The 25,411-nt window shown below is 31.3% G+C and overlaps 2 protein-coding genes across 2 annotated transcripts; both read left to right on the forward strand.

The window, feature by feature from the left end:
* Nucleotides 1-2,855: 2,855 nt before the first annotated feature.
* Nucleotides 2,856-3,299, forward strand: LOC125819364 (uncharacterized). Its single transcript, XM_049498811.1, has one exon. It carries the CDS (start codon nucleotides 2,856-2,858, stop codon nucleotides 3,297-3,299), a length of 444 nt encoding a protein of 147 aa, XP_049354768.1.
* A 12,500-nt stretch (nucleotides 3,300-15,799) lies between these two features.
* LOC125819262 (ferritin-2, chloroplastic-like) lies at nucleotides 15,800-17,870 on the forward strand. Its single transcript, XM_049498731.1, has 8 exons — nucleotides 15,800-16,139; nucleotides 16,219-16,302; nucleotides 16,392-16,452; nucleotides 16,533-16,620; nucleotides 16,900-16,961; nucleotides 17,152-17,217; nucleotides 17,332-17,395; nucleotides 17,514-17,870. The coding sequence occupies exons 1-8, from the start codon at nucleotides 15,859-15,861 to the stop codon at nucleotides 17,561-17,563; spliced, it is 756 nt and encodes a 251-aa protein (XP_049354688.1). The 5' UTR covers nucleotides 15,800-15,858; the 3' UTR covers nucleotides 17,564-17,870.
* Nucleotides 17,871-25,411: the final 7,541 nt, after the last annotated feature.

Below are 25,411 nucleotides of genomic sequence, written 5' to 3' on the forward strand. Positions count from 1 at the left end.
TACATGTTTTATGAAAATGATATTTATGATGATATTGTTCTTTTTAAATGAAAGTATAAATGTTGTTGTGAAAGGTTTAGTCACATACAAATATGATCATGATTGTAAAAGGTATTTCTCATAAATGGATTCACATTGGTGAAAAGTTTTCTCACCTATACTTGAATTGTAATTTAAGGAGCTATTCTATGTTTTGATCTTCAAGATGTGAAATGGTATTGATCATTGCATTTCCTATGTTATAATGATAGTTTGGTTTTATCTATTTCGTTGGGATTTTTACTTAGCACCGAAAGGGATTTGAGATGGAGACTCAAATAGGGTAGCCACTAGTAGCAACCTCTAGTCTTAAACTACGTGCCCATGTAAAATTATCTTAAATGACTTAGCTAGTGGATCCACTTTAGCAAAAGATAGATGTGTACGGACTCTACCTTGGCAAGTAGAATCCCCTTCTTTCGATATGAGGGATATACCCGATTCCATGATATAGCCCTCATGGTTATATTGTCGGTTAAAGCTAATATCCCACAAAAATGATTACATTTTCTTCAAAGCTTTTTTATCTCTCTTATTTCAAATGCATTGACCATACCTTATGATTTACATGTTGTTGCTTTCTTAAGCTTTTAAATGTTCCAATATTGGTCATGCATTACATGTTTTAAGCTATTCAAGCCACCATGTCTATTTATACATATTGCATCATACTAGTACATTCTTTGTACTAATGCATACTTGTGCCTACATTGTCTCAATAATGTAGGATCTGATGCTCCTACCTTTCACGCTCGTGACTAGTTGATCATTCTATCAGATTTGAGAGTTGATGAGTCATCATGTTCCGAGGACCAATACACTTTACTTATTTTTATGTCTTTCTAATTTTCGAATGATGTATGTGATGTATGGGTTACGTCTCAACCACTTCTTTTGATGTTTTAGATGGCTTGTTAAGACTATATTACACTTCCGCTTTGTCAAACTCTTTTATGAGAAAAGTCTATTTCTTTTGAAATCTTTATTTCTACTATTTTGTGTGATGTATGCTAAGTGGTTTGTGTAGGGAATCTTGGGGTCATATACGCCATGTTACGCCTAGGGTATACTTTGGGTCATGACACAATAGCATGTAATTTACTGGTGGGGAACTCTTTCTCATTTTTGATATTGGACTATTGTTAACGAAAATTATCTTGTCATCCTTATTTGCTAAAAATTTCCCTTTTGATGAAGGAAGTAGATACTACTAGACTTAAGTTAGTCTCATATATGACTAGTGGAGTGTCTAGCATGGCCATGTTTTATGTGTCCTCCTAAACTTGAATGGCAACTTTCAGTTTGGTGTTCCCTAGAGTTCCTTCAGTACTTTCCTTTTTTTGTGTGTAGAAATAATTCTTACTTATGGCCCAAGTTTACTTGCGACCCAAATAATATCATAAATAATGTTTAATGAAGAATAGATCTCGTCCGTACATTGGTTACTTGATGGACGTACCAGATTAAGTCATAAACTCTATAAATTGGTCCTCCCTCCGCCCATTAGGGTTACCACGTATTAACTACATTAATTCCATCGCTGGCGGCTGTGGTAACGTAAGGCTAGGGCAAGGAGGTAGAAACCAATTTACGACTAACACTTTCGCTTTTCTCTGTGATGATGTCTTCGGGTCAGGTATGTGCCCCTAACGATCTCTATGTAAGATTATCGTATTCAAGATCCTGATGTGTATTAAAGTATTTAAATCTTACATGTGGCAGCCAAGCCTAGATTGTTTGAACGGATAATATTCATAAATTATATAACCGCATCAGCCTTGGTAAAGTAATAAAGAGTAGTCACTGCCCACCACCCCTAAATAAATAATTAATTATGTTATGTTTTAGATTGCACAAATTCTGAAAATTTTAATCTTACCATAATGTAATAATTATGTTTTGTTTTAGATTGTGGTGGTCGTTATACTAAGCAATAAATAATATGTGTACTTAGTGCAATATAGTTTGTTAGTCACCAAAGTGGCCAAACTAGAGAAATTAACATCTACACATAATATTTATGATCACTTGATGCATGTATTATGTTTCTATAGTTTTTTAGTCACCAAAGTGGCCAAACTAAAATGTATAAAATTATGCCCATGCATAAAATTTTATGATATTATGTGTGCATTTGTATTTATATAGTTTGTTACTCACCAATGTGGCCAAACTAGAGAAATTTTATGATCACTTGATGCTTATGTTTCTATAGTTTGTTATTCACCAAAGTGGCCAAACTAAAATGTATAAAATTATTCACATGCACAAAATTTTATGATATTATGTGTACATTAGTATTTGTATAGTTTGTTAGTCATCAAAGTGGTCAAACTAGTATGGTTAAGAAAAATATGCATTCATAAAATTGTTATTTATTTATGCAAGTTAACAAAATGCCTATATTGAAAATAAATAGATAAATTGATTTTCACTATTGCTAGAACTTAAGAATTTACCCAAAGGTGAATCAATCATTCTACAAATAGTAAACATTATGTGGTAAATGAATATTTTCAATCAAACATATGTTGTATATCCAAAGATGGCATATATGTTTGATTAAAAATATTCAATTACCTATATTAAAGATTAAAAAATGACATTTAAATTATGATAATGTGTCGTAGTATCTCCCAAAGGAGAATTACAATATATTTTAATCGCTTTACTGAATTCACATTATTTTCTGATTTGTGAGCATGTATATCTATTTTGAAGTTATTCATCTTCATTCGCATGCTTCATCTGTTACTGTGTTCACTTGATTGAGCTTCTCTGAATGGCATGAACAAGTCCTGTTCCACTTAGGTGTGATGGATCTTGACTTGGCTCTGTTGAATGACAAACCTACTACCATTACTGATAAGAGCAATGAGGATAAGAAGTCTTTCCATAAATCATGGGAGCTCTCCAACAAATTGAGATTTATGTTCATGCGAATGATTGTTGCTAACAACATTAAGAGTACTATTCCACAAGCAGAAAGTTCCAGGGAATACCTGAAGTTTGTGGAAGAACATTTTCGTTCTATTGATAAGTCTCTCAATGGTACACTAATGGATGAACTCACGACCATGAAGTTTTATGGATCGCGTAGTATGCAAAATTATATCATCGAGATGACCAACATTGCAGCAAGACTTTGGACCTTGGGAATGAAAGTGAATGACACCTTCTTGGTTCAGTTTATTCTGAACTTATTGACTCTTGAGTATGGACCATTCCAAATTAAGCATAACACTATTAAGGATAAGTGAGATTTTAGTGAATTGTACAGTATGCTTATTAAAGAAGAGTTAAGACTTAAGAAACAAAGAGGTCATTCTACTAACCTCACGGGTCAAGGAGCTGGTAAAAGACTTAAAGTGAAGGCCAACAATTTTATGAAAAAGAAAGCACCTGCTAAAGTTCCACAAGATGCTCATAAGGAACTCAGGGTTGATGTGTCTTGTTTTTGTAGAAAAGAAGGACACTATCAGAAAGATTGCCAGAAACGTAAAGCTTGGTTAGAAAGAAAGATACATTTAGTGCTTTTGTATGTTTCGAATCAAATTTAGTAGAAGTTCCTAATAATACTTGGTAGCTTGATTCTGGTGCAACTACTCATGTATCCATTATGTTGCAGGAATTTATTACGATCCAAACTACAAATCCAAATAAGGATTTCTTGTTCATGGAAAATTGCATGAAGGATAAAATTGAAGTCATATGGACTTATCAATTGATCTTGGAGACTGTACATCACTTTGATCTATTAAAGACTCTTTATGTTCCTTCAGTTTCTAGGAATTTGATTTCTCTTTCAAGACTTGATGTTTCTGGATTTGATTTTAAGTTTGGACATGAATGTTTCAATTTATATAAGAATACTATTTTTTATGGTTCTGGTGTTCTTATTGATGATTTATATAGATTGAAATTCAATAATAATTTTTCTGAATCCCTTCTTACTATTCATCAAAATGTTGGAATTGAACGTAATTCACTAATTGAAAGTTATGTTAAATTGTGACATAGACGTTTGGGTCATGTATCCAAAAGAAAGATTAAACAGATTAGTAAAAAATGAGATTTTTCTAAATCTGAATTTTGTTGATCTTGATGTATGTTTGGATTGCATTAAAGGAAAGCAGACCAAACATACCAAGGAAGGTGCCACGAGGAGTACTCAGCTTCTTGAAATTTACACACTGATATTTACGGACCCTTTGATGTTCCATCTTTTGGTGGAGAAAAAAATATTTTATTACCTTTATCGATGATTTTTCACGTTATGGATTTATCTATTTGTTGAAAGAGAACTCTCAAGCACCGGACGCCCTCAAAGTGTACGTTAATGAGGTTGAAAGACAATTAGATAGGAAAGTAAAAATCATTCGGTCAGATAGAGATGATGAATATTATGGAAAAAATAACGAATCAGGACAATGTCCAGGTCCATTTGCAAAATTCCTCAAAAGCATGACATATGTGCACATTATACTATGTCAGGAACACCTCAACAAAATGGTGTTGCAGAAAGGCGTAATCGAACACTTATGAATATGGTTAAAAGTATGATGAGTAATTTCTCATTACCCAAATCATTGTGGATGCATCCTCTTAAAACCGTTGTATATTTATTGAACAAGATTCCTAGTAAGGAACCTAGTTTAGGATTCCTAGCAAGTAAACCTAGTTTACGCCTAGGGTATATTTTGGGTCGTGACACAATAGCATGCAATTTGCTGGTGGGGAACTCTTTCTCATTTTTGATATTGGACTATTGTTAAAGAAAATTGTCTTGTCATCCTTATTTGCTGAAAATTTCCCTTTTGATGAAGGAAGTAGATACTACTAGACTTGAGTTAGTCTCATAAATATGACTAGTAGAGTGTCTAACATGGCCCTATTTTATGTGTCCTCCTAAACTTGAATGGCAACTTTCAGTTTGGTGCTCTCTAGAGTTCCTTCAGTACTTTTCTCTTTTTGTGTGGCCCAAGTTTACTTATGATCCAAGTAATACCATAAATAATATTTAATGAAGAATAGATTTTGCATGTACATTGGTTACTTGATGGACGTACCAGATTAAGTCATAACCTCTATAAATTGGTCATGCCTCCACCTATTAAGGTTACCTCATATTTGCTACATTAATTCCATCGCGGACGGCTGTGGTAACGTAAGGCTAGGGCAAGGAGGTATATATCATGATTTTGAGATTAAAGAAGAGCCAATAATGAAGGGACAAAGACTGAATTCCATCTATATAATGTCGGCAGAAATCGTATATATAGACAAAACAATGAAGAATGAAATTGCAGACTTATGGAACATGCGATTGAGTCAGTTAGCTACTCTAAACTTAGTGTCATGATGGAAAAGTCAATGTTGAAGGGTCTTTCAAAAATTTATGTAAGGACATATGTAATATGTGCGGGCTGTCAGTATGGTAAAGCACATCAGTTATCGTATGAAGAGTCAAAATATAAAGCCAAGGAACCATTTGAGTTAATTCACTCTGATGTATTTGGACCTGTCATATGATTGATGACAAAGAGAAGTTGCAAAATCTAATCAAGTACAAGGGAAGTCGTGCGGTAGTGACAGCCGACGAAACAAAATTATTGATAGCTCATATCGGCAAGGTTGTAGTGACTCCAAATAGTAGTGCTGATCTGATGTTGCTTCAAAATGTTTATCATGTCCCAGGTATGAAGAAAAATCTTCTTTCAATAGCACAATTAACATCTCTGGGTCATTTTATTTTATTTGGTCCGCAAGATGTAAGAATATATCATGATCTTGAGATTAAAGAATAGCCAATAATGAAGGGACAAAGACTGAGTTCCGTCTATGTAATGTCGGCAGAAACCACATATATAGATAGGACAAGGAAGAATGAAACTACAGACTTATGGCACATGCGATTGAGTCACGTTAGCTACTCCAAACTTAGTGTCATGATGGAAAAGTTAATGTTGAAGGGTCTTCCAAATCTTTCTATAAGGACAAATGTAATATGTACGGGTTGTCAGTATGGTAAAGCACATCAGTTGTCGTATGAGGAGTCAAAATATAAAGCCAAGGAGCCATTAGAGTTAATTCACTCTGATGTATTTGGACATGTCAAGCAACTTTCTGTTGGTGGGATGAAATATATGTTAACCTCCATTGATGATTTTTTCAAGTATGTGTGGATTTATTTTTTAAAGGAAAAGTCTGATACATTTTCAAAAATTCTAAGCATTCAAAAAGGTTGTTGAAGCAGAAGTTGGCAAGAAAATTATTTGCATGCGAATTGACAATGGCGGGGAATACACCTCATATGAATTCTCTGAATTCCTTCGAAAGTATCAAATACGTCGTCAGCTCACATGTCCAAATATGCCACAACAAAATGGCATAGCAGAAAGAAAGAATAGACACCCAGCAAAAAATTTTCGGAGCTTGCTTCACGCGACAAATATTCCGGGACAATTTTGGGCGGAAGCTATGAAAACTACAGTTTTTGTGATCAATAGACTTCCTCAACAAAGGTTAAGTTTTCTTTCATCTTTTGAGAAGTTATGGAATATGAAACCTTCAGTTAGCTATTTTCATGTTTTCAGATGTGTATGTTATGTATTTATACCTAATCATTTACGTAGAAAGACGGACAAAAAGGGTTGTTAGGTGTATCTTTGTAGGCTATGACAGTCAACAAAAAGGGTGGTGTTGTTGTGACCCAAGCACGGGAAAGTGCTACACTTCTCAGAATGTGATATTTGAGAAGCTTTTTCATGGTGGTCTTCAAATAAAGAGATGCGGCCAGATTCAAATGTTCTCAAAGATGTTATGGACTCATCTCATATCCAATTGAGTCTAGATGAAGCTGAAGATGAAGCTAATGAAGATACTGCTGAAGAAGGCGTGGCTCAAAATCCTTGGCAAACAGGTGTGTACCAACAAGCCAGTGAAGAAGATGAGCTAAGTGGAGCAAACATACCCCCGTCTCTTAGAAGATCATCAAGGATCAGAAAGCTTAATCCAAAGTACGCCAATGCTGCCATAGTAGAATAAGAAAATGAAAAAGAACCAAAGAATTTTGAGGAAGCATTTCAAAATCCGAAGTGGATTAAAGCTATGGAGGAGGAAATTGTTGCACTAGAACTGAATCAAACTTGGGAGCTCGTGGTAAAGCCAAGAGATGTCAAACCTATTTCTAGTAAAAATTGGAACCTATGACAGATGGACGTAAATAATGCCTTTTTGCACGGAAAGTTGGATCGGGAGATTTACATGTGTCAACCAATGGGCTTTCTGAGTCAAGATCATCCCGAGTATGTATTTAAGCTTCGAAAAGCACTATATGGGTTAAAGCAAGCGCCAAGGGCATGGTATGGTAAGATTTCTGAATTTCTTACTCATAGTTGTTATTCTGTAGCATCATCAGATTCCAGACTGTTTGTGAAAGTTGTTGGAAGGAAACTAGTTATTTTGTTAGTATATGTGGATGATCTAATCCTAACAAGAGATTGTGAAGAAGAAATTCTTCTAACAAAGAAGAATTTGTCAGTTCGCTTCCAGATGAAGGAACTTGGACAACTCAACCATTTTCTTGGCTTGGAGGTTGATTGTAATGGAGAAGGAATTTGTTTGCATCAGAAAAAATATTCTGAAGATCTGTTGAAGAAGTTTGGAATTTTTAATTGCAAACCAATATCAACACCATTGGAGCCAAATGCTAAAATGTGTGCGCATGAAGGAAAAGACTTAGGAGATGTGACGATGTATCGACAATTGGTAGGTAGTCTGATTTATTTAACTAAGACTCGACCTGAATATTTCTTTTGCAATTGGTGTGTTGAGTCGCTACATGCACAATCCAAAGAAGCACCATATGGAGGTTGTTCGGCGAATACTAAGATATGTGAAAAGTACACTTGATTATGGTCTTTTGTAAAAGAAAGGTAAAGAATGCAAATTGGTCGGATATTGTGACTCTGACTATGCAGGGGATCATGATACCCGTCATTCACCTAATGGCTATGTGTTTAAGGTCGGAGCTGGAGCAATTTCTTGGTGCAGCAAAAGGCAACCAACTATGTCGCTGTCAACAATAGAAGCAGAACATAGGGCAGCAGCAGTTGCAGCTCAAGAAAGTATGTGGCCTATTCAGTTGATGAAGGATTTACACCAACCTATTAGCTACTTAGTTACCTCGTACTGCAGCTCAAGAAAAATCCTGTTTTTCATGCTAGGATTTATGGAGTCAACCTCCGACGCCAATTTAATTACCTATAAAATATCATATTTACAAACCAAAAAAAAGTAAAAAAATTAGACTTTAGGAATCTCTTCAAGTTTCATATATTTCTGATATAATGGATAGCATTTATTGCTTTAATTATGTCTTCTTTTTTATTTTGGAAAAATCCTTTTGGCCAGAAAACGTGACCAGAGTTTGGTCAAAATGGTATTTTATCTATGTTATTTTTATTTTTTAAAATATTTTTACCCTTTTAACTTTAATACATTTTAATTAAAAAATGAAAAAAAGATCAGTTTATTTTAAAATAAAAAAAATATTATAATTTTTTTAAATTTCTGGTCATTTAGCATTACCCTTTTATTTTATCTCCTTTAGTATTACTTTTTTTTGCAATGCATGCACCGAAGTTCAAGACTAAAAAACCGTGTAATTATATTAAAACCTTTCACATTATAATGATTATATTTAAGATTCTTATAAAATAATAAAACAAAAGTTTGATTCTTTAACAACAAAGAATTGAGACTGTTTCATCAAACGCTAAATTAAAAAAATAACCCTAAAATTGACCTAAAGAACCAATTTAGTTCTATCTGATTTGATATTTTGAATATTTACGTCCACCTCTAATTGTGATACATTACTAATTGTATTTTTTTAGTGTAAATTTGAGAAAGCCGATAATCGGCACAAGGGCTAATGGTCATAGTGGAGATGGCATTGGGTGGTTGACCAATGACCGAAGTGGCCATGAACGAAGTTTAGCAGTGAAGGTCTAGGGTTCGCATATATATATTACTACATAAGAAAGAGGGAATAACTAGTATATAAGAAGTCAACATATGTTCCAATAAGAAGAGGGAATAACCAATATATTTATAAAAAGAAATGACATATAAAATGAAATCGAGAGAGTATTGGTTTTTGAAAATGGAAAAGGACAAAACACATATAAAATTAAAAGACATATAAAAAAATTTGGTTTAACTCTCAAACATAAAAAGTAACATATGTTATTAAAAACTTTAATAAAAAGTACTATAATTTACAATAAATAATAACTTAAAATATCTACAAGACAACAAAAAAAAAAGACTAATTTTTGTACTACTTGTGTCACATAAATTAGGATTCGGATGATTTTAAAATTTTAATTTTGGTTATATTACTATATAAGAAGAGGGAATAACTACTATATAAGAAGTCAACATGTGTTCCAATAAGAAGAGGGAATAACCAATATATTTATAAAAAGAAATGACATATAAAATGAAATGGAGAGAGTATTAGTTTTTGAAAATGGGAAAGGACAAAACACATATAAAAAAAAGTTGGTTTAACCCTCAAACATAAAAAGTAACATATGTTATTAAAAACTTTAATAAAAAGTACTATAATTTACAATAAATAATAACTTAAAATATCTACAAGACAACAAAAAAAAGACTAATTTTTGTACTGTTTGTGTCACATAAATTAGGATTCGGATGATTTTAAAATTTTAATTTTCGTTATACATTATAAAATAGCCGAAAAATTGAATGGTATAATTTTTTTAAAAATAACCGAATGAATCGTCCTATCGATAACTCTAATGTTACTTCTACTCTGTTTATTTTTACTTAAATTTAGAAAGATATGCTTCATTTCTGCCCTCAATCTTATCGCTACATTTATTTGCTATTTAAAATTGAAATTAAAAAGACAAATGACAAATAAGTTTCTATATTAGCTCACTTATGAGCAAAATATATTATAACAATCTTTACTAATTTTATAACAATACATAAACTATACTCCCTCCGTCCCATATTAGATGAGCACTTCCAACTTTACACGGTGATTAAGAAATCATTAATACATTGGAAGACTTCACCATTTTGCCCTTTGTTTATATCAATGCACATTGAAATGAGTTACAAAAAATACACATACAATATAGGAATGGTCATATTAATTGTAGGGGTAAAATGGAAAAAAAATCAATTAATTCTATCCTAATTTAATAAGTGCTCAAATAATATGAACTTTTTTTTTAGTAAGATTCTCATCTAATATGAGACAGAGAGAGTAACAATATAACTTTATTAATGTTGGGCCCGAGCAGCGCCCGGGCTTTCTTTACTAGTATATTACTATATATTAGAAGAGTCTAGGATTTACTACCATTGTTCCAATTAAATCATTACAAATGTCCAATACTTACTATATAAAATATATAAGTGGGCCCCACCTCCTTCCACTTAAATAATATTTTTCAACCTTATCATGGTAAAAGTTGAATTTATTATCCTTTTCATTTAATTTTATATGATATTATTTTTTTCTATAAAATCATTATATATGTTTTAATAATTTAAATTTCAAAAACATTATAATTTAACTTTAAAGATTTTATTTTATCAAAATCTTGTACATTGAAATATATAGTTATGAATTTAAAATATTTTTAAAATCATATAAAAATTTCAATAACTTCTCAAATTCCATAATATAACACTTAAATACTAAATATTATATATTAATTACTATACTATAAATGACTTAAATACTCCATATTATCTATTACAATAATTAACAATTATTTGACACTTTAAATTCTATCAATGCCATATAAATTAGGATAAAAAACCTAACATATAATATTTAAATATATTTTAAAATAATATAAGTAATACTATACATTACAATAATTAACAGCTTAATTATTTAAAACTTATATACAAAATTTAATTGAGTCTCTAAATTCTATTGGTACCACATAAAATAGACTATATAATAAACATATATTGTTTGAAATTGACAAAAAGAAACAATAAATTACAATAATTAATAAAAAAATAGTCCACTCCAAAAAATCTATCAATTAACAACATATATTGTTTGAAATTGACGAAAAAGAAACTATAAATTACAATAATTAACAAAATAAATCTCTAGACTCTAACAAATCTATCAATTAATGCCACATAAATTGGGACATGGAAAATAACATATAGTATTAAAAAATTAGGTTCAAAATGTACTAAAAAATACAATAATTAACAACTTAATATATTAAAGAGACATAAAAAAGGGTTAATATTTAAAATTTTGCATGTGCCACATAAATTAGAACAAATAGAGTAATAAATATTACTTTCAAAATTATGTTTAAAAAAAGTACTACAAATCACAATAGCTAACAATTTAAAATATTTTTAAAATCATATAAAAATTTCAATAACTTCTCAAATTCCATAATATGACATAAATTTTAAAAAAAAAGTGTTATAAATCATAATAAATAGTACAATATTTAAACTACTTTAAAAGCATTATAAATTGTAATAAATAATACAATAATTTAAATTACTTAAAATTTAACGACTTAAATATATTTTTTTAAATGTATTAAAATTTTGGTTAATTGTCAAAACTTTACATGTGCCACATAAATTGGGACATGGACAGTCACACATATTTTTTTAAAAAAAATTACATTAAAAGTATTCTATCAATTAACAACATATATTGTTTGAAATTGACGAAAAAGAAACTATAAATTACAATAATTAACAAAATAAATCTCTCGACTCCAACAAATCTATCAATTAATGCCACATAAATTGGACATGGCAAATAACAGATATTATTAAAAAATTAGGTTCAAAATGTACTATAAAATACAATAATTAACAACTTAATATATTAAAGAGACATATAAAAAATGGTTAATATTTGAAATTCTGCATGTGCCACATAAATTAGAACAAATAGAGTAATAAATATTATTTTCAAAATTATGTAAAAAAAAAAGTACTACAAATCACAATAGCTAACAATTTAAAATATTTTTAAAATCATATAAAAATTTCAATAACTTCTCAAATTCCATAATATAACACTTAAATACTACATATTATATATTAATTATACTATACTATAAATGACTTAAATACTCCATATTATCTATTACAATAATTAACAATTATTTGACACTTTAAATTCTATCAATGCCATATAAATTAGGATAAAAAACCTAACATATAATATTTAAATATATTTAAAAATACTATAAGTAATACTATACATTACAATAATTAACAGCTTAATTATTTAAAACTTATATACAAAATTTAATTGACTCTCTAAATTCTATTGGTACCACATAAAATGGATTATATGATAAACATATATTGTTTGAAATTGACGAAAAAGAAACAATAAATTACAATAATTAATAAAAAAAATAGTCGACGAAATTGACGAAAAACAAATTATAAATTACAATAATTAACAAAATAAATCTCTCGACTCCAACAAATCTATCAATTAATGCCACATAAATTGGGACATGGCAAATAACATATATTATTAAAAAATTAGGTTCAAAATGTACTATAAAATACAATAATTAACAACTTAATATATTAAAGAGACATATAAAAAAGGGTTAATATTTGAAATTCTGCATCTGCCACATAAATTAGAACAAATATATTAATAAATATTATTTTCAAAATTATGTTAAAAAAAGTACTACAAATCACAATAGCTAACAATTTAAAATATTTTTAAAATCATATACAAATTTCAATAACTTCTCAAATTCCATAATATGACATAAATTTTTAAAAAAAGTGTTATAAATCATAATAAATTGTACAATATTTTAACTACTTTAAAAGTATTATAAATTGTAATAAATAATACAACAATTTAAATTACTTATTACTTAAAATTTAACGACTTAAAAATATTTTTTTAAATGTATTAAAATTTTGGTTAATTGTCAAAACTTTACATGTGCCACATAAATTGGGACATGGAGAGTCACACATATTTTTTTAAAAAAATTACATTAAAAGTATTCTATCAATTAACAACACATATTGTTTGAAATTGACGGGAAAAAAAACTATAAATTACAATAATTAACAAAATAAATCTCTCGACTCCAACAAATCTATCAATTAATGTTACATAAATTGGGACATGGCAAATAACATATATTATTAAAAAATTAGGTTCAAAATGTACAATAAAATACAATAATTAACAACTTAATATATTAAAGAGACATATAAAAAATGCTTGATATTTAAAATTCTGCGTGTGCCACATAAATTAGAACAAACAGAGTAATAAATATTTTTTTCAAAATTATGTTAAAAAAAAGTACTACAAATCACAATAGCTAAAAATTTAAAATATTTTTAAAATCATATAAAAATTTCAATAACTTCTCAAATTCCATAATATGACATAAATTAAAATAAAAAAATATATCTATATTGGGCCCCGTGCTGGCACGGATCCTATATCTAGTATATATATATATATATATATATATATAAATAAATAAATAGAGAGCTAGAGAGAGAGAGTACTCGTGAATTGTGCTTAGGATAGAGTGGATAGGATTGCTAATTAATAAAAAATCTTTATTAATTTTTTAAAAAACTACATCAATTTAGTAGTCATTTGTTCATAGATTTTAAATATTTTTCACTTTATCTAAATTTATAAAATTGAAAATAAATAAATTGGAGAACATTTTCAAATCTATATAATAATATAAAGCTGAATGAGAGGGCTGCAGATGTGGCATGCTTCTAAAGTCAGGATCCATATTCATCTTTTTTTGATATTTTTTTTATTTATCACTTATTTTGTAACTAAATAAAAAATAATATTATACATTAAATATTTTACAATAAATATTGCTGAAAATTAATGTTATATTTTAAAATCTATCATATTTATTATATTCAATTATAATTCATGGGTTACAACAAAACCTTCACCTTTTTGCATTCTCCACTTAAATAACATGCCTTCTCAAATTTCTTCTATCTAATTCTTAGGACTCAAGCAATCTATAAATAACAATCATATATGGAGTTGTTTGATATTCATTTTCATGTTTTCCTTCTTCTTTTCATTAATATTTTTTTTTTCGTTTTTTATTGTTTTTTCTTCATTTTCTTCATCGATCATGTATTTAATAACTAAAAGAGAGAATATAAAAAAAGTGATGCGGAAATATGCATGACCACCATGTTCACGAAGATCATAGACATGTTTTATATAATTTCTTTTTGTGTCATAATAGCCAAACACGAGGACAAGATGAAGACATTTTTTTAATGACAGTGTCAGATTAGTTTTGTACAAGTTTGACAAAATGAAGAAGAAATTTAGCGGCGGTGAAGTTTCATCAAGATAGATGATCATATTAGTTTGATAGAATTGAAGTTTGAATGATTTAGAATATATAGAGATACACTTATTGTTGCTTATTTTTAACAATTTGAATTAATTATTTTTCAAATATAAGATATGTATTCTCCAAGAACAATATTGTTTGATAAAGTTTGGAGTGTTACCTATATAATTCTTTTTTATCCAGGGTAAATGTTAACTTCTTCTTCTTCTAAAATAATGTGTTGATTTTTCTGGTGAAAAAATTGGTGATTCTTAAAAGTCTATCTATACAATAATTGTTGGACTAGAATAGTGTGGTATTTTCTCTCTTTACTTTGGTAAAAAAAATTTCTTTTTCTTCTACTGATTATTGAACTTATTATAAAAATAAATGTCTCAATAACTTTATTTCGGATTGACTTATCATTTTCTATGATTAATAATCATTATTTTGTGTCATGATGTACAAATGTCAAAGTATTAAAGTCACATTCTTAATCCTCTTAATTGCAATGACTCTTCATTCTTAGGAATTTGTATATTGAATGTAGTATTTATTTGAAATATAAAATATACTCTTTAATATTTTTTATATAAGCTAAGCAAAATTAGAAGAATTGGGAATTTGTGTATGCCATTTTTTTCAATTTTTCTGCATAGCTAATTCTATTTTTTTATTCTCTCTTTTTTTTTGTGTATTTTTAAATGTATTTTCTTTCTTAAGTTATTTTTTTTTAATTTTAATTAATTATTTTTTAGTGATTTTGATATGATAATTCTTTAGGTTAGTGAACCGACGAATACTAGAGAGTTAGTAGTGATGAAGTTATAACAAAGAAGAGGAAGAAGTCCGAATTAAAAAAATATTGATATAAAAAACTAATAATTTCAATTAATGAGTATGTAACTTATAGATGACTTGAAATAACAATTGTTAAAATATATAGATATATTTAATTGATTTTTTATAGCTTATTTTTTATGAGTATAAAATTTTATTTTAATTTTTTTTCATAACCGCGCAAAGCGCAGCCAACTGGCCAAGTACAATAGTTTAAAATAAAAAGGAAATAAATTTAGAGAATCTTTTGTCGTTCCAAATTCCAAAATCTGTTCGAAAAGTTGCACTAACTTTTCCTTTTTTATCTTTTTGTCTTTTTGGGAAATGAAGGTTTTAGTGCAGTAATCCAGATACGGCACAAGCCAACCACGCGCTCCTGTCCGCAAATCAATCCTATCCATCCACTTGTAAATCCATCCAACGGTCCTCATCTTCTGCAGTCTACTCAGCTTTTACTATATCTATAGGTTTCATTTTCCCTTTCCTATCATCAGTCATCACCACACACTGAATTTTCTCCCCTGTTTTTTCATAACCCTAATTTTCCACCATGCTTCTCAAGGTAGCACCCGCTTTTGCTCTATTGAACACCCCTAAGTCTACCCATGGGGAAAATCCATTAACCCACAAGAGTTTTTCTGCTAAAAGTGGAAATGGGTTGATAGTTTGTGCTTCAAAGGGGACAAACCACAAGCCCTTAACAGGGGTTGTGTTTGAGCCATTTGAGGAGTTGAAGAAAGAGTTTATGCTTGTACCCTCTCTTCCACAAGCCTCTCTTGCCCGCCAGAAGTACTGCGATGAATCTGAAGCTGCTATTAATGAACAGATCAAGTGGGTTTTTTAAAAATATTTGGTTATTGTTTTGTGTTTCAAATCTGTTGGTATTAATGAGTTATTTTTGGATTTTCAGTGTGGAATACAATGTTTCTTATGTTTATCATGCTATGTATGCCTATTTTGATCGAGACAACGTTGCTCTTAAGGGTCTAGCCAAGTAATTTTTCAGAAACCCTTTTGAAATTTTGATTTTCTTTGTCTGTGGATTTGTTAGATGGGTTTTCATTCTTGCTTTCTTGACTGTAGTTTTTTCAAGGAATCTAGTGCAGAGGAAAGAGAGCACGCTGAGAAATTTATGGAATACCAGGTGTTTGACAATTCGGTGTTATAATGAATCTCCGGCTGGGGTTATGGTTTCTAATATTTTGTGTTTCTTCTTGTTTGTAGAACAAGCGTGGTGGGAAGGTGAAGCTGCAGTCTATCTTGATGCCACTGACTGAATTTGATCATGTTGAGAAGGGGGATGCATTGTATGGTAAGTTTAGCTCCATTTCTCCTAGCTGTAAATTCTAATTTGGGAGTTCCTGTATAGACTTAAATCTACTATGTACAAATGGTTGTCTCTGTCAACTTGGAAATGGATTACTTGTGGGCAATTAAATGGAGTTAGGTGCATATTTATTGTGATGGTTTTGTACACTTAGATCCCTATTAACTACTGTATATTTGTGTTGCTTCTCGTGAATTTAGAAGGGCTAGTAAACACTACATTTGTTATATTCCGTTCAACCACTGATTTTAATTTACTCTGTAGCAATGGAACTTGCGCTGTCTCTGGAGAAGTTGACAAATGAAAAACTTCTAAACGTGCATGCTGTGAGTTCCTCTATCATGCTTGTTGGTTATATTAACGTACATCTCGATATATTTTGATGTGGTGACAATAATCAGATTTTTGTGATGAAAACTTCTAATTTTTGAAGTGCGACAGCACATATGCGTATTTATAGAATCTGCCACTTTTAGGTTTTTTATTGATGTTGATAAACTCTAAAAATAAAAACAGGTAGCCTCACGAAACAATGATGTGCAATTGGCTGATTTTGTTGAAAGCGAGTTCTTGGGAGAACAGGTGATGGTTTACTACTGCGTAGAAATACCGCTAATATGTTTGAAAGATTTTGAGATTAAATCCTAAATCCATTTGTAGCTATACAAATTTAAGATGTTGCTTTACTAATTTTAGGTGGAAGCTATCAAGAAGATCTCAGAATATGTTGCTCAGCTGAGAAGAGTTGGCCAAGGACATGGTAAGATTGTGCATCCCATTTAAAGATTGTATTTGTTCAATGCGAAATAGCGTCATATATCTATATTGTGTTCCCCCAAACTTGTTATCTCAACATTTCCTCTTTGGTTGTGATTTAGGTGTTTGGCATTTCGATCAGATGCTGCTGCAAGAGGGAGCTGCTGCTTGAAGGAGAAGATAAAATTTGGCTTACCATTTGTATTTTGCCATTGTTGTCTGGCTAAATTTGGATATTAGAATGGGGTATCTGAGATTATGAGCCTCTTCTTATTAATAGACTATTAGCAAGTGCATACAAGAGTGACCTAGTAGATCGATCTAGTCAGTTGTGCTATTGTTTACTTACTAGTTTTCAAGTATTTGGAGTTTGATTACTTACCATCTATCTATGCTATCATGCTTGCCACTTGTAGCTTGAACCTGAAGTGCACCAGTGAGCATTCTATCAAATTTTAGTAAATTTCCTTTTGTTTCAACTCATGTTTTGGCATATTTCTGCAACTTATAGCATTTTATCGGCAGGCGGGTTCTTATTTTGACTTTGGGTTGTTTCTGACTTGTGATGATGTTACCTATATATATATATATTTCCAGTCTTGTAATCTAGGAATTATGGGCATTTCAATTAGTTTGGTAAACAGTTCTCCCTACTCCTTCCCGGAGTGAAAAGTATAACCGAGAAGGTAAATCAGATGTTAGATTAAACAAATGAAGCTATTGTTGGGCATTAATTCGATTCTTCTGTATCGAATTTTGGGTTCGTTGGTTGATCTTTGGTTTTGATTTTTCAAAAGTTAGGCTTTTCTTTTGGTTTTGATTTTTAAAAGGTTAGGCTTTTCTTTGGTTTTGATTTTTCAAAGTCGGGTTTTTCAGAGTCTCTGTCACCACAGAATTTGGTCGAAGAGATTGTATTGATGACGAAACTGATAAGCTTAATGACTTAAAAGTCCTCATTTGTTTTCATTAAGATTAACCTCTAAATCTAAATACACGTCTGAACATTAAGATTTGCATTAAAAGCTAGATGTCTAAAATCTGAATACGCATTTGAATATTAAGATGTTGTCTTCAAATTTGAACACTAAATGATTATTGTTTGTTTTCAATATCTGAATGTGCATATGAAATCAAACATTATATTAATAAAATATTATAATAAATTCATTTCAACAAAAAATATTACTTTTTGATTAAAAAAATATCATAATCATCAAGCATAACATAAAAAAAATCACAAAATAATATATTTTGCAGGCACAATTTAATATCAAAAAGTTCAATAAGTATGATAAATACTAGTTGAAAAATAATAAATACGGTACACATTATCAGCGCCTAACATATATTTTGGCTAATTAGAAAAAACTAAAGAATTCTTATCTTTTTTCTGATAACCTTAATCCAATTCTCTAACTTGTGAAACTCTAACGCCATTCATGCTTTTTTGTAGTGGACACTTTCACAAAATATACTAACACATGTACTGTATAATGACTCTTCCCATCCAAGTCCATCTAATTTTTCCATATATTCGTCAAACGCAGGTGCACTATTTTTTTAATCAATAACTCCAGAGTAGTAATCATTTTCTCATCAATTTCCAATTTAGACGAAAAAGTAGGGGTGTACGTGGCTGGGTTGGTTCGAATTTTTCAAATATCAAACAAAACCATTTGTGTCGGATTTTTAAATTTATAAACCAAACCAATAAAACTCAAGTTTTTCAACCTTGGGTTTTTTTGGATTTTTTGGATTTTTCGAATTTTAGAGTTGTTTCGGGTTTTTCCGGTAAAGTATTCATACAAACATATAATTTATTTGTACTTCAAATATTTATTTGGTCCTACCGAAATACGACTATCTAAGGTGTTTCTTAAAAAAAACATAAAATATGATATGATTAATGACACTAAAATATCCAACAAAGAAAATAATAGTGAAATCGCGTAAAACAAATATTGCAAATTAACAAGTCATAATGACAATGATCATAATTTAAAAGTACTAAATCATACTAAAATAAGTTTAATAAGTATTAGTTACATGACTAAATATTAAAGGAAATTAAAATTAGATTATGTATTTTAATTGTCTAAATCAATGTGAAACTAAAAAAATAAATTTTCAATATTATTTTCATTCTTAGTGTTAAATTGATTTCTTTTTTGCATTAGTATTAATTTGATTTTGATTTAAGCTTTATTATAATTACCAACATTTGTGGACTATAATCTATATTGGACCATTCAAAATTCTGAGTTTCAAACTTGAAATAATATATCAAAAGATAAAAACTATGAAAAAGTATAAGAAATATTTAAAAATAATGTAAATATTTTTATGTATAAAATAAAATTTTAAAATTATATATTTAATGTCGGGTTGGTTTGGTCTGGGGTTGGTTTTTTTAAGTAAAACCAAACCAACTCAAATATAGTTGGGTTTTTTTTTTCAATACCAAACCAAGTCAAACCAAATCACTAGTTGGGTTTTTTTCGGTTTGACTCGATTTTCGGTTCGATTTTGTACACCCCCTACAAAAAAAAATTTCTTCCCCAAAACTTTTTTTTCCAGTTGAAACTGAAGATTGGGATGGAGAATTATAAAGCGCTCCATTATCTTTGTCACCAACTAATTCAACAACAATAATATATTAGTGTTATCTCACAAACAGATTTGATGATCAAAGAGTCTCAATAAAATTATTGGCCTAATACAAAATTCTAATAAGAGACTTCAAATATGTACACATACTTATTATTTTTAATTATGAATAGAATTTTTTCACTCAAAAACCTTGATGAACATCAATATACTAAAAATATTATTGCAACAAGTGTTCTTGACAACATCAATACACCCTAAGAAAATTATTAATATAAAAAAAATACTTGTAAAAATTATGAAAACTTACCAGTTCAAGAGGAAAAATTTGGTGTTTGATTGAGAAAAGAGAGGAAGAAAGTTTGTAGTTGTGAGAGCAAAGGTCACACAAAGACAGAGAGAGGCGATATAATATTATTTTATAACTTATTAAATAAGTCTTAATAGTGTTAAGACTCTCCTGCAGATCTGATCCATCCAGACCTTTTCAGACCATTAAGAGGCTTCTTGAAAAAAAAACAAATGGACTGAATGATTAAGATTCAGATCTAAAAACCAAACGCACTTAATAGACTGAATCTGAATGATTAAGATTCAGACCTTCATTAAGTGCAAACAAATGAGGCTAGTCACATCAGTTAACTGCTATATCCCACATTTGTAAATGATTCCAAGCTTTTAATGAAGGAACTCAATTGAATATATTGTTGTTAACACTCTGGAAATTCTTAGTCAATACAAAAGTTCAGCAATAGTTTAGCCATCATGCCTGGAGGAAAAAACGATTGGCTCATACGTAGAACCAAACCGAACACAATGAATTACGGTTTGGTATTCAATATATACAATGACCACCAGAGTGCTTAATTAAGGGATGACAATGGCGCGCGGCGGGGAGGGTTGAGCTTAACCCATAAAAATTTTAATCCGCTCCGCATAACTTTTTTTTTCAACACCGCCCCACATAGATCCGCTCCACATCCCACATAATTTTTTAAATATTTTTTTTCTAGTTAAGTTTGATAATAAAAATAAATACTCCCTCCGTTTAAAAAAAAAAGCGACTTAGTTTGACTTGACGCGAAGTTTAAGAAAACGAAGAAGACTTTTGAATCTTGTGGTCCTAAATTAAAGTTCTATCAAATGTACAAAATTGCCCTTTAATCTTGTGGTGTTAAACATGTCACGTGGAAAGGTGAAAGTAAAATGTTACCAAAAAAGAAAAGAGGTCATTCTTTTTTAAACAAACTAAAAAGGAAAGGTAGTCATTCTTTTTGAAATAGAGAGAGTACATTTTTTCATTAAGTTGTATGTCATCATGACAAGCAATGTGGTTATCAAGAAAGTTGATCCAGAGGCATTTACTATTTCATGTACTATTAGGATGCTTCAATTTGTCAAAGTTTTGTGTGACTTGGGGGCAAGTATTAACTTGGTGTCGTATGCCATTTTCAAACAACTTGGGCTGGGCAAACTTAAATTTACAACAATGCGTCTCCTCATGGCTGATCGATCTATTAAGCATTACGTTGGCATCCTTTATGATATTTTGGTGAAAGTTGATAGGTTCATTTTTTTGGCCTACTTTGTTATTTTGGATTGTGAGATTAACGCTGAGGTACCTATTATATTAAGTAGGCCGTTTTTGGCTACCGGAAGAGTCCTTCTGGATGTTGAAAGTGGTGAAATGAAATTTCGAGTAAATGATGAGGAGGTTACTTTCAATGTGTGTAAATCGATGAAGCAACCGAATGACATTCATGTAGTTTCAACCATTGATGTGATTGATGAGGCAGTGACTAGTGTAAGTGAGGTGTTTTGTGTGGGGGAACCTCTAACTATCGTCCTTTCAAATTATGAATAGGAGGAAGTTCAAGGTTATGATGAAGTTATGGATGCTCTATCGGGTTTGGGTTCTGACTCAAAGAACCCATTGAAGCTCGACATTGATCTTAAAAATTGAGAAAGTCCCCCCGCTAAACCATCCATCGAAGAGCCACCAAAGCTTGATTTGAAAGTTCTCCCATCCCACCTTCGGTATGTATTTTTAGGGGAAAATAACACCTTGCACGTCATCATTGCCGCTGACTTGCTTGAATGGCAAGTAAAATTACTTGTTGATGTGCTGTAACGATACATTAAAGCCATCAGATGGACAATTGCTGATCTTTTGGGGATTCCCCTGGAATTTGCACTCATTAAATCCAATTTGATAGTGAATGTAAACCAAGCACTGAGAATCAAAGGAGGCTAAACCCACTGATGTAAGAAGTGGTGAAGAAATAAATCATCAAGTGGCTCGATGCGGGTGTGGTATACCCCATTGCGGATAGCAAATGGATGAGTCCGTGCAATGTGTACAAAATAAAAAGAGTAATTACGGTAGTTCCAAGTGTAAAAGGGGAACTTGTGCCTCTAAGATCGGTTACCGGGTGGCGTGTATGTATGGACTACCGAAAATTGAATATATGGACTGAGAAAGACCATTTTCCTACGTCGTTTATGGATCAAATGCCTGATAGGCTTACATGGCGTGAATGGTATTGCTTTTTAGATGGTTATTCCGGGTACAACCATATTCCTATTGCACTGGAAGATCAAGAGAAAACAACTTTTACATGTCCTTATGGAACATTTACTTTCAAGAGAACTCCTTTTGGGTTGTGCAATGCTCCGACAATTTTCCAATGATGTATGCTTTCTATTTTCGCAGATATGGTTGAAGACTCAATGGAGGTCTTTATGGATGATTTTTCGATTGTGGGTGATTCATTTGAAGCATGTCTTGAACACCTTGGGAAAGTGCTACAAAGGTGCGTTGAAACCAATTTTGGGAAAAATGTCATTTCAGGGTGAAAAAAGGTATTGTTTTGGGGCATAAAATTTTAGGAGAAGGAATTCAAGTGGATCCAGCTAAAGTTGAATTCATTGCCAAAGTACCTCCTCCTATTACATTAAAAGGAATCTGGATTTTTCTAGGCCATTCGGGTTTTTACAGGCGGTTTATAAAAGGGTATTGTTTTGGGGCATAAAATTTTAGGAGAAGGAATTCAAGTGGATCAAGCTAAAGTTGAATTCATTGCCAAAGTACCTCTTCCTATTACGTTAAAAGGTGTCTGGATTTTTCTAGGCCATGCGGGTTTTTAAAGGTGGTTTATAAAAGATTTTTCCAAGGTAGCTCACACTCTTTGTAAGTTACTAGAGAAGTAATCTACCTTTAACTTTGATGAAGCTTGCTTAAAAACATTTTTGTGCTTGAAAGAAAAACTAGTGTCAACTCCGATCATTGTTGCCCCGATTAGAGTATTTCGTTCAAATTCATGTGTGATGCTAATGGTGTTGCGTTGGGAGCTGTTCTTGGTTAATGAAAAGGCAAGCTATTCCACATGGTTTACTATTCTAGTAAAACCTTGAATGTAGCTATTCAGGGAATATGCAGATCATATAATTAGAAGGTGTGTATCGGAAGTGGAAATAAATGCAATTCTCAATGCTTGCCACGCTATGCCAGTTGGTGGACATCATAGCGGGGTGTGCACAACCGCCAAAGTGCTTCAAATTGGATATTATTGGTCATCACTATACTAAGATTCTCATTCTCTCGTTAAATAATGTATTCAATTCCAAAATAAAGGAGGAGTATCAAGAAAGCATGAGTTACCTCTTAATCCCATCCTAGAGGTAGAATTCTTTGATGTTTGGGGAATCAACTTCATGGGACCATTTGTGAGCTCTTTCGGAAAAAAATATATATTGGTGGCAATTGATTACGTCTCAAAATGGGTAGAAGCTGTAGCTTTTCCCAACAATGAAGGAAAGAGTGTTGTGCAATTCTTGAAGCGATATATTTTCGCAAGGTTTGGTACCCCACGTGCTATTATCAATGATGGAGGGTCTCATTTTTGCAAACGGTTGTTTACTTCGTTGTTGAGAAAATGTGGAGTTAAGCATAAAGTTGCAACCCCCTATCATCCACAAACAAGTGGCCAAGTTGAAGCATCAAATAGAGAAATCAAGGGAATTATGGCAAAAAAAGTCAATGCAAATCGGACTAATTGGTCTCGGAGATGATGCTCTCTGGAGTACCATACTACTTTCAAGACTCCAGTTGGCATGTAACCATACCAATTGGTATTTGGAAAGTCCTATCACCTGCAAATCGAGCTTGAACACAAGGCACTATAGGCATTGAAGACGTTAAACCTGAATTGGGGGATGCTTCAAAAGGTAGAGTCAATCAACTCCATGAATTGGAAGAGTTTCAGCTGAGGAAGTATGAGAGTTCAATCATTTATAAGGAGAAAATGAATAAATGGAACGATGCAAAAATCCTCCGACGAGAGTTTAAAGTTGGTGATCTTGTTTTCTTTTTAACTTTCATTTGAGACTCTTCTCGGGTAAACTCAAATCAAAGCGGTCAGGCCCGTTTAAGGTCACTCGAATTGGAAGAGTTTCAGCTAAGGAAGTATGAGAGTTCAATCATTTATAAGGAGAAAATGAATAAATGGAACGATGCAAAAATCCTCCGACGAGAGTTTAAAGTTGGTGATCTTGTTTTCTTTTTAACTTTCATTTGAGACTCTTCTTAGGTAAACTCAAATCAAAGTGGTCAGGCCCGTTTAAGGTCACTCGAGTGTTCACAAATGGGGCAATTGAGGTTGAAAGCAAAGAAGGATCGATATTTAAAGTAAATGGGCAATGCTTGGAGCTTTATTTTGGAGAATGTCTTGATATCTCGGTAATTGAAGTGGTGTATTTGGAAGATGCTTGAGATTTGGTTTACACAATTACATTCTTTTTGTAAGGTCATTTGTAATTCTTCGATTCCGCGCGGTCGACTTTCTATTAATAGTCTTGGGAGCGTTTCCACGTCGTGCCACAATGCTAAATAAGGCACTTCTTGGGAGGCAACCCAGGTTTTGGTCCTTTTTTGAATAACGTTTGTTGAATGTGTAGGTTGATATCCTCATTTTCGACATAATGCCAAATGGGTGGTGGACTGACCCTTTCGGCGAATCGCCAATCAGGCCTTCTGATCGTCTATTTTAAGGCCTTCTTTGGGACTTGTTTTGGAAAATTTGGCGAGATACATGACTTTTTGGTGCTTCACGGAACCAGTCAGCGAGCCTGCTGAGCTCGCTTTTTTGCTCAAACTGGAGAGTCATCTTTCTGTAAGTTTCGGCGAGCCATCTTCAGCTCGGTGACTCACCGAATGGTTCAGCATATCTGGTAAATTCTCGCCGACTGGGCATGAAGTGAAGAGTTTCTCTTACTCTAATCTTTTCATTTAGTGATCATTACTCTTCTGTTTTGCTAGTTGCAGTAGTTATATTTGCATTGAGGGCACTGCATAAGTTAAGTTGGGGTATTTTGTTGAGTTGATCATGAATGTTGGGTTTTTATCCGAATTAAA

The sequence above is a fragment of the Solanum verrucosum genome, unplaced genomic scaffold (genome assembly GCF_900185275.1).
Source record: "Solanum verrucosum unplaced genomic scaffold, falcon-dt-bn FXZP01000207.1, whole genome shotgun sequence".
Lineage (NCBI taxonomy): Eukaryota > Viridiplantae > Streptophyta > Magnoliopsida > Solanales > Solanaceae > Solanum > Solanum verrucosum.

What these genes read in the sequence shown, in the direction of transcription:
- LOC125819262 (XM_049498731.1), top strand. Translation starts at nt 15,859, where the DNA reads ATGCTTCTCAAGGTAGCACCCGCTTTTGCTCTATTGAACACCCCTAAG. An exon ending in AACTTCTAAACGTGCATGCT is followed by an intron (nt 16,962 to 17,151) that starts GTGAGTTCCTCT and finishes AAATAAAAACAG; the next exon opens with GTAGCCTCACGAAACAATGA. An exon ending in GCGAGTTCTTGGGAGAACAG is followed by an intron (nt 17,218 to 17,331) that starts GTGATGGTTTAC and finishes TACTAATTTTAG; the next exon opens with GTGGAAGCTATCAAGAAGAT.
- LOC125819364 (XM_049498811.1), top strand. Translation starts at nt 2,856, where the DNA reads ATGGATCTTGACTTGGCTCTGTTGAATGACAAACCTACTACCATTACT.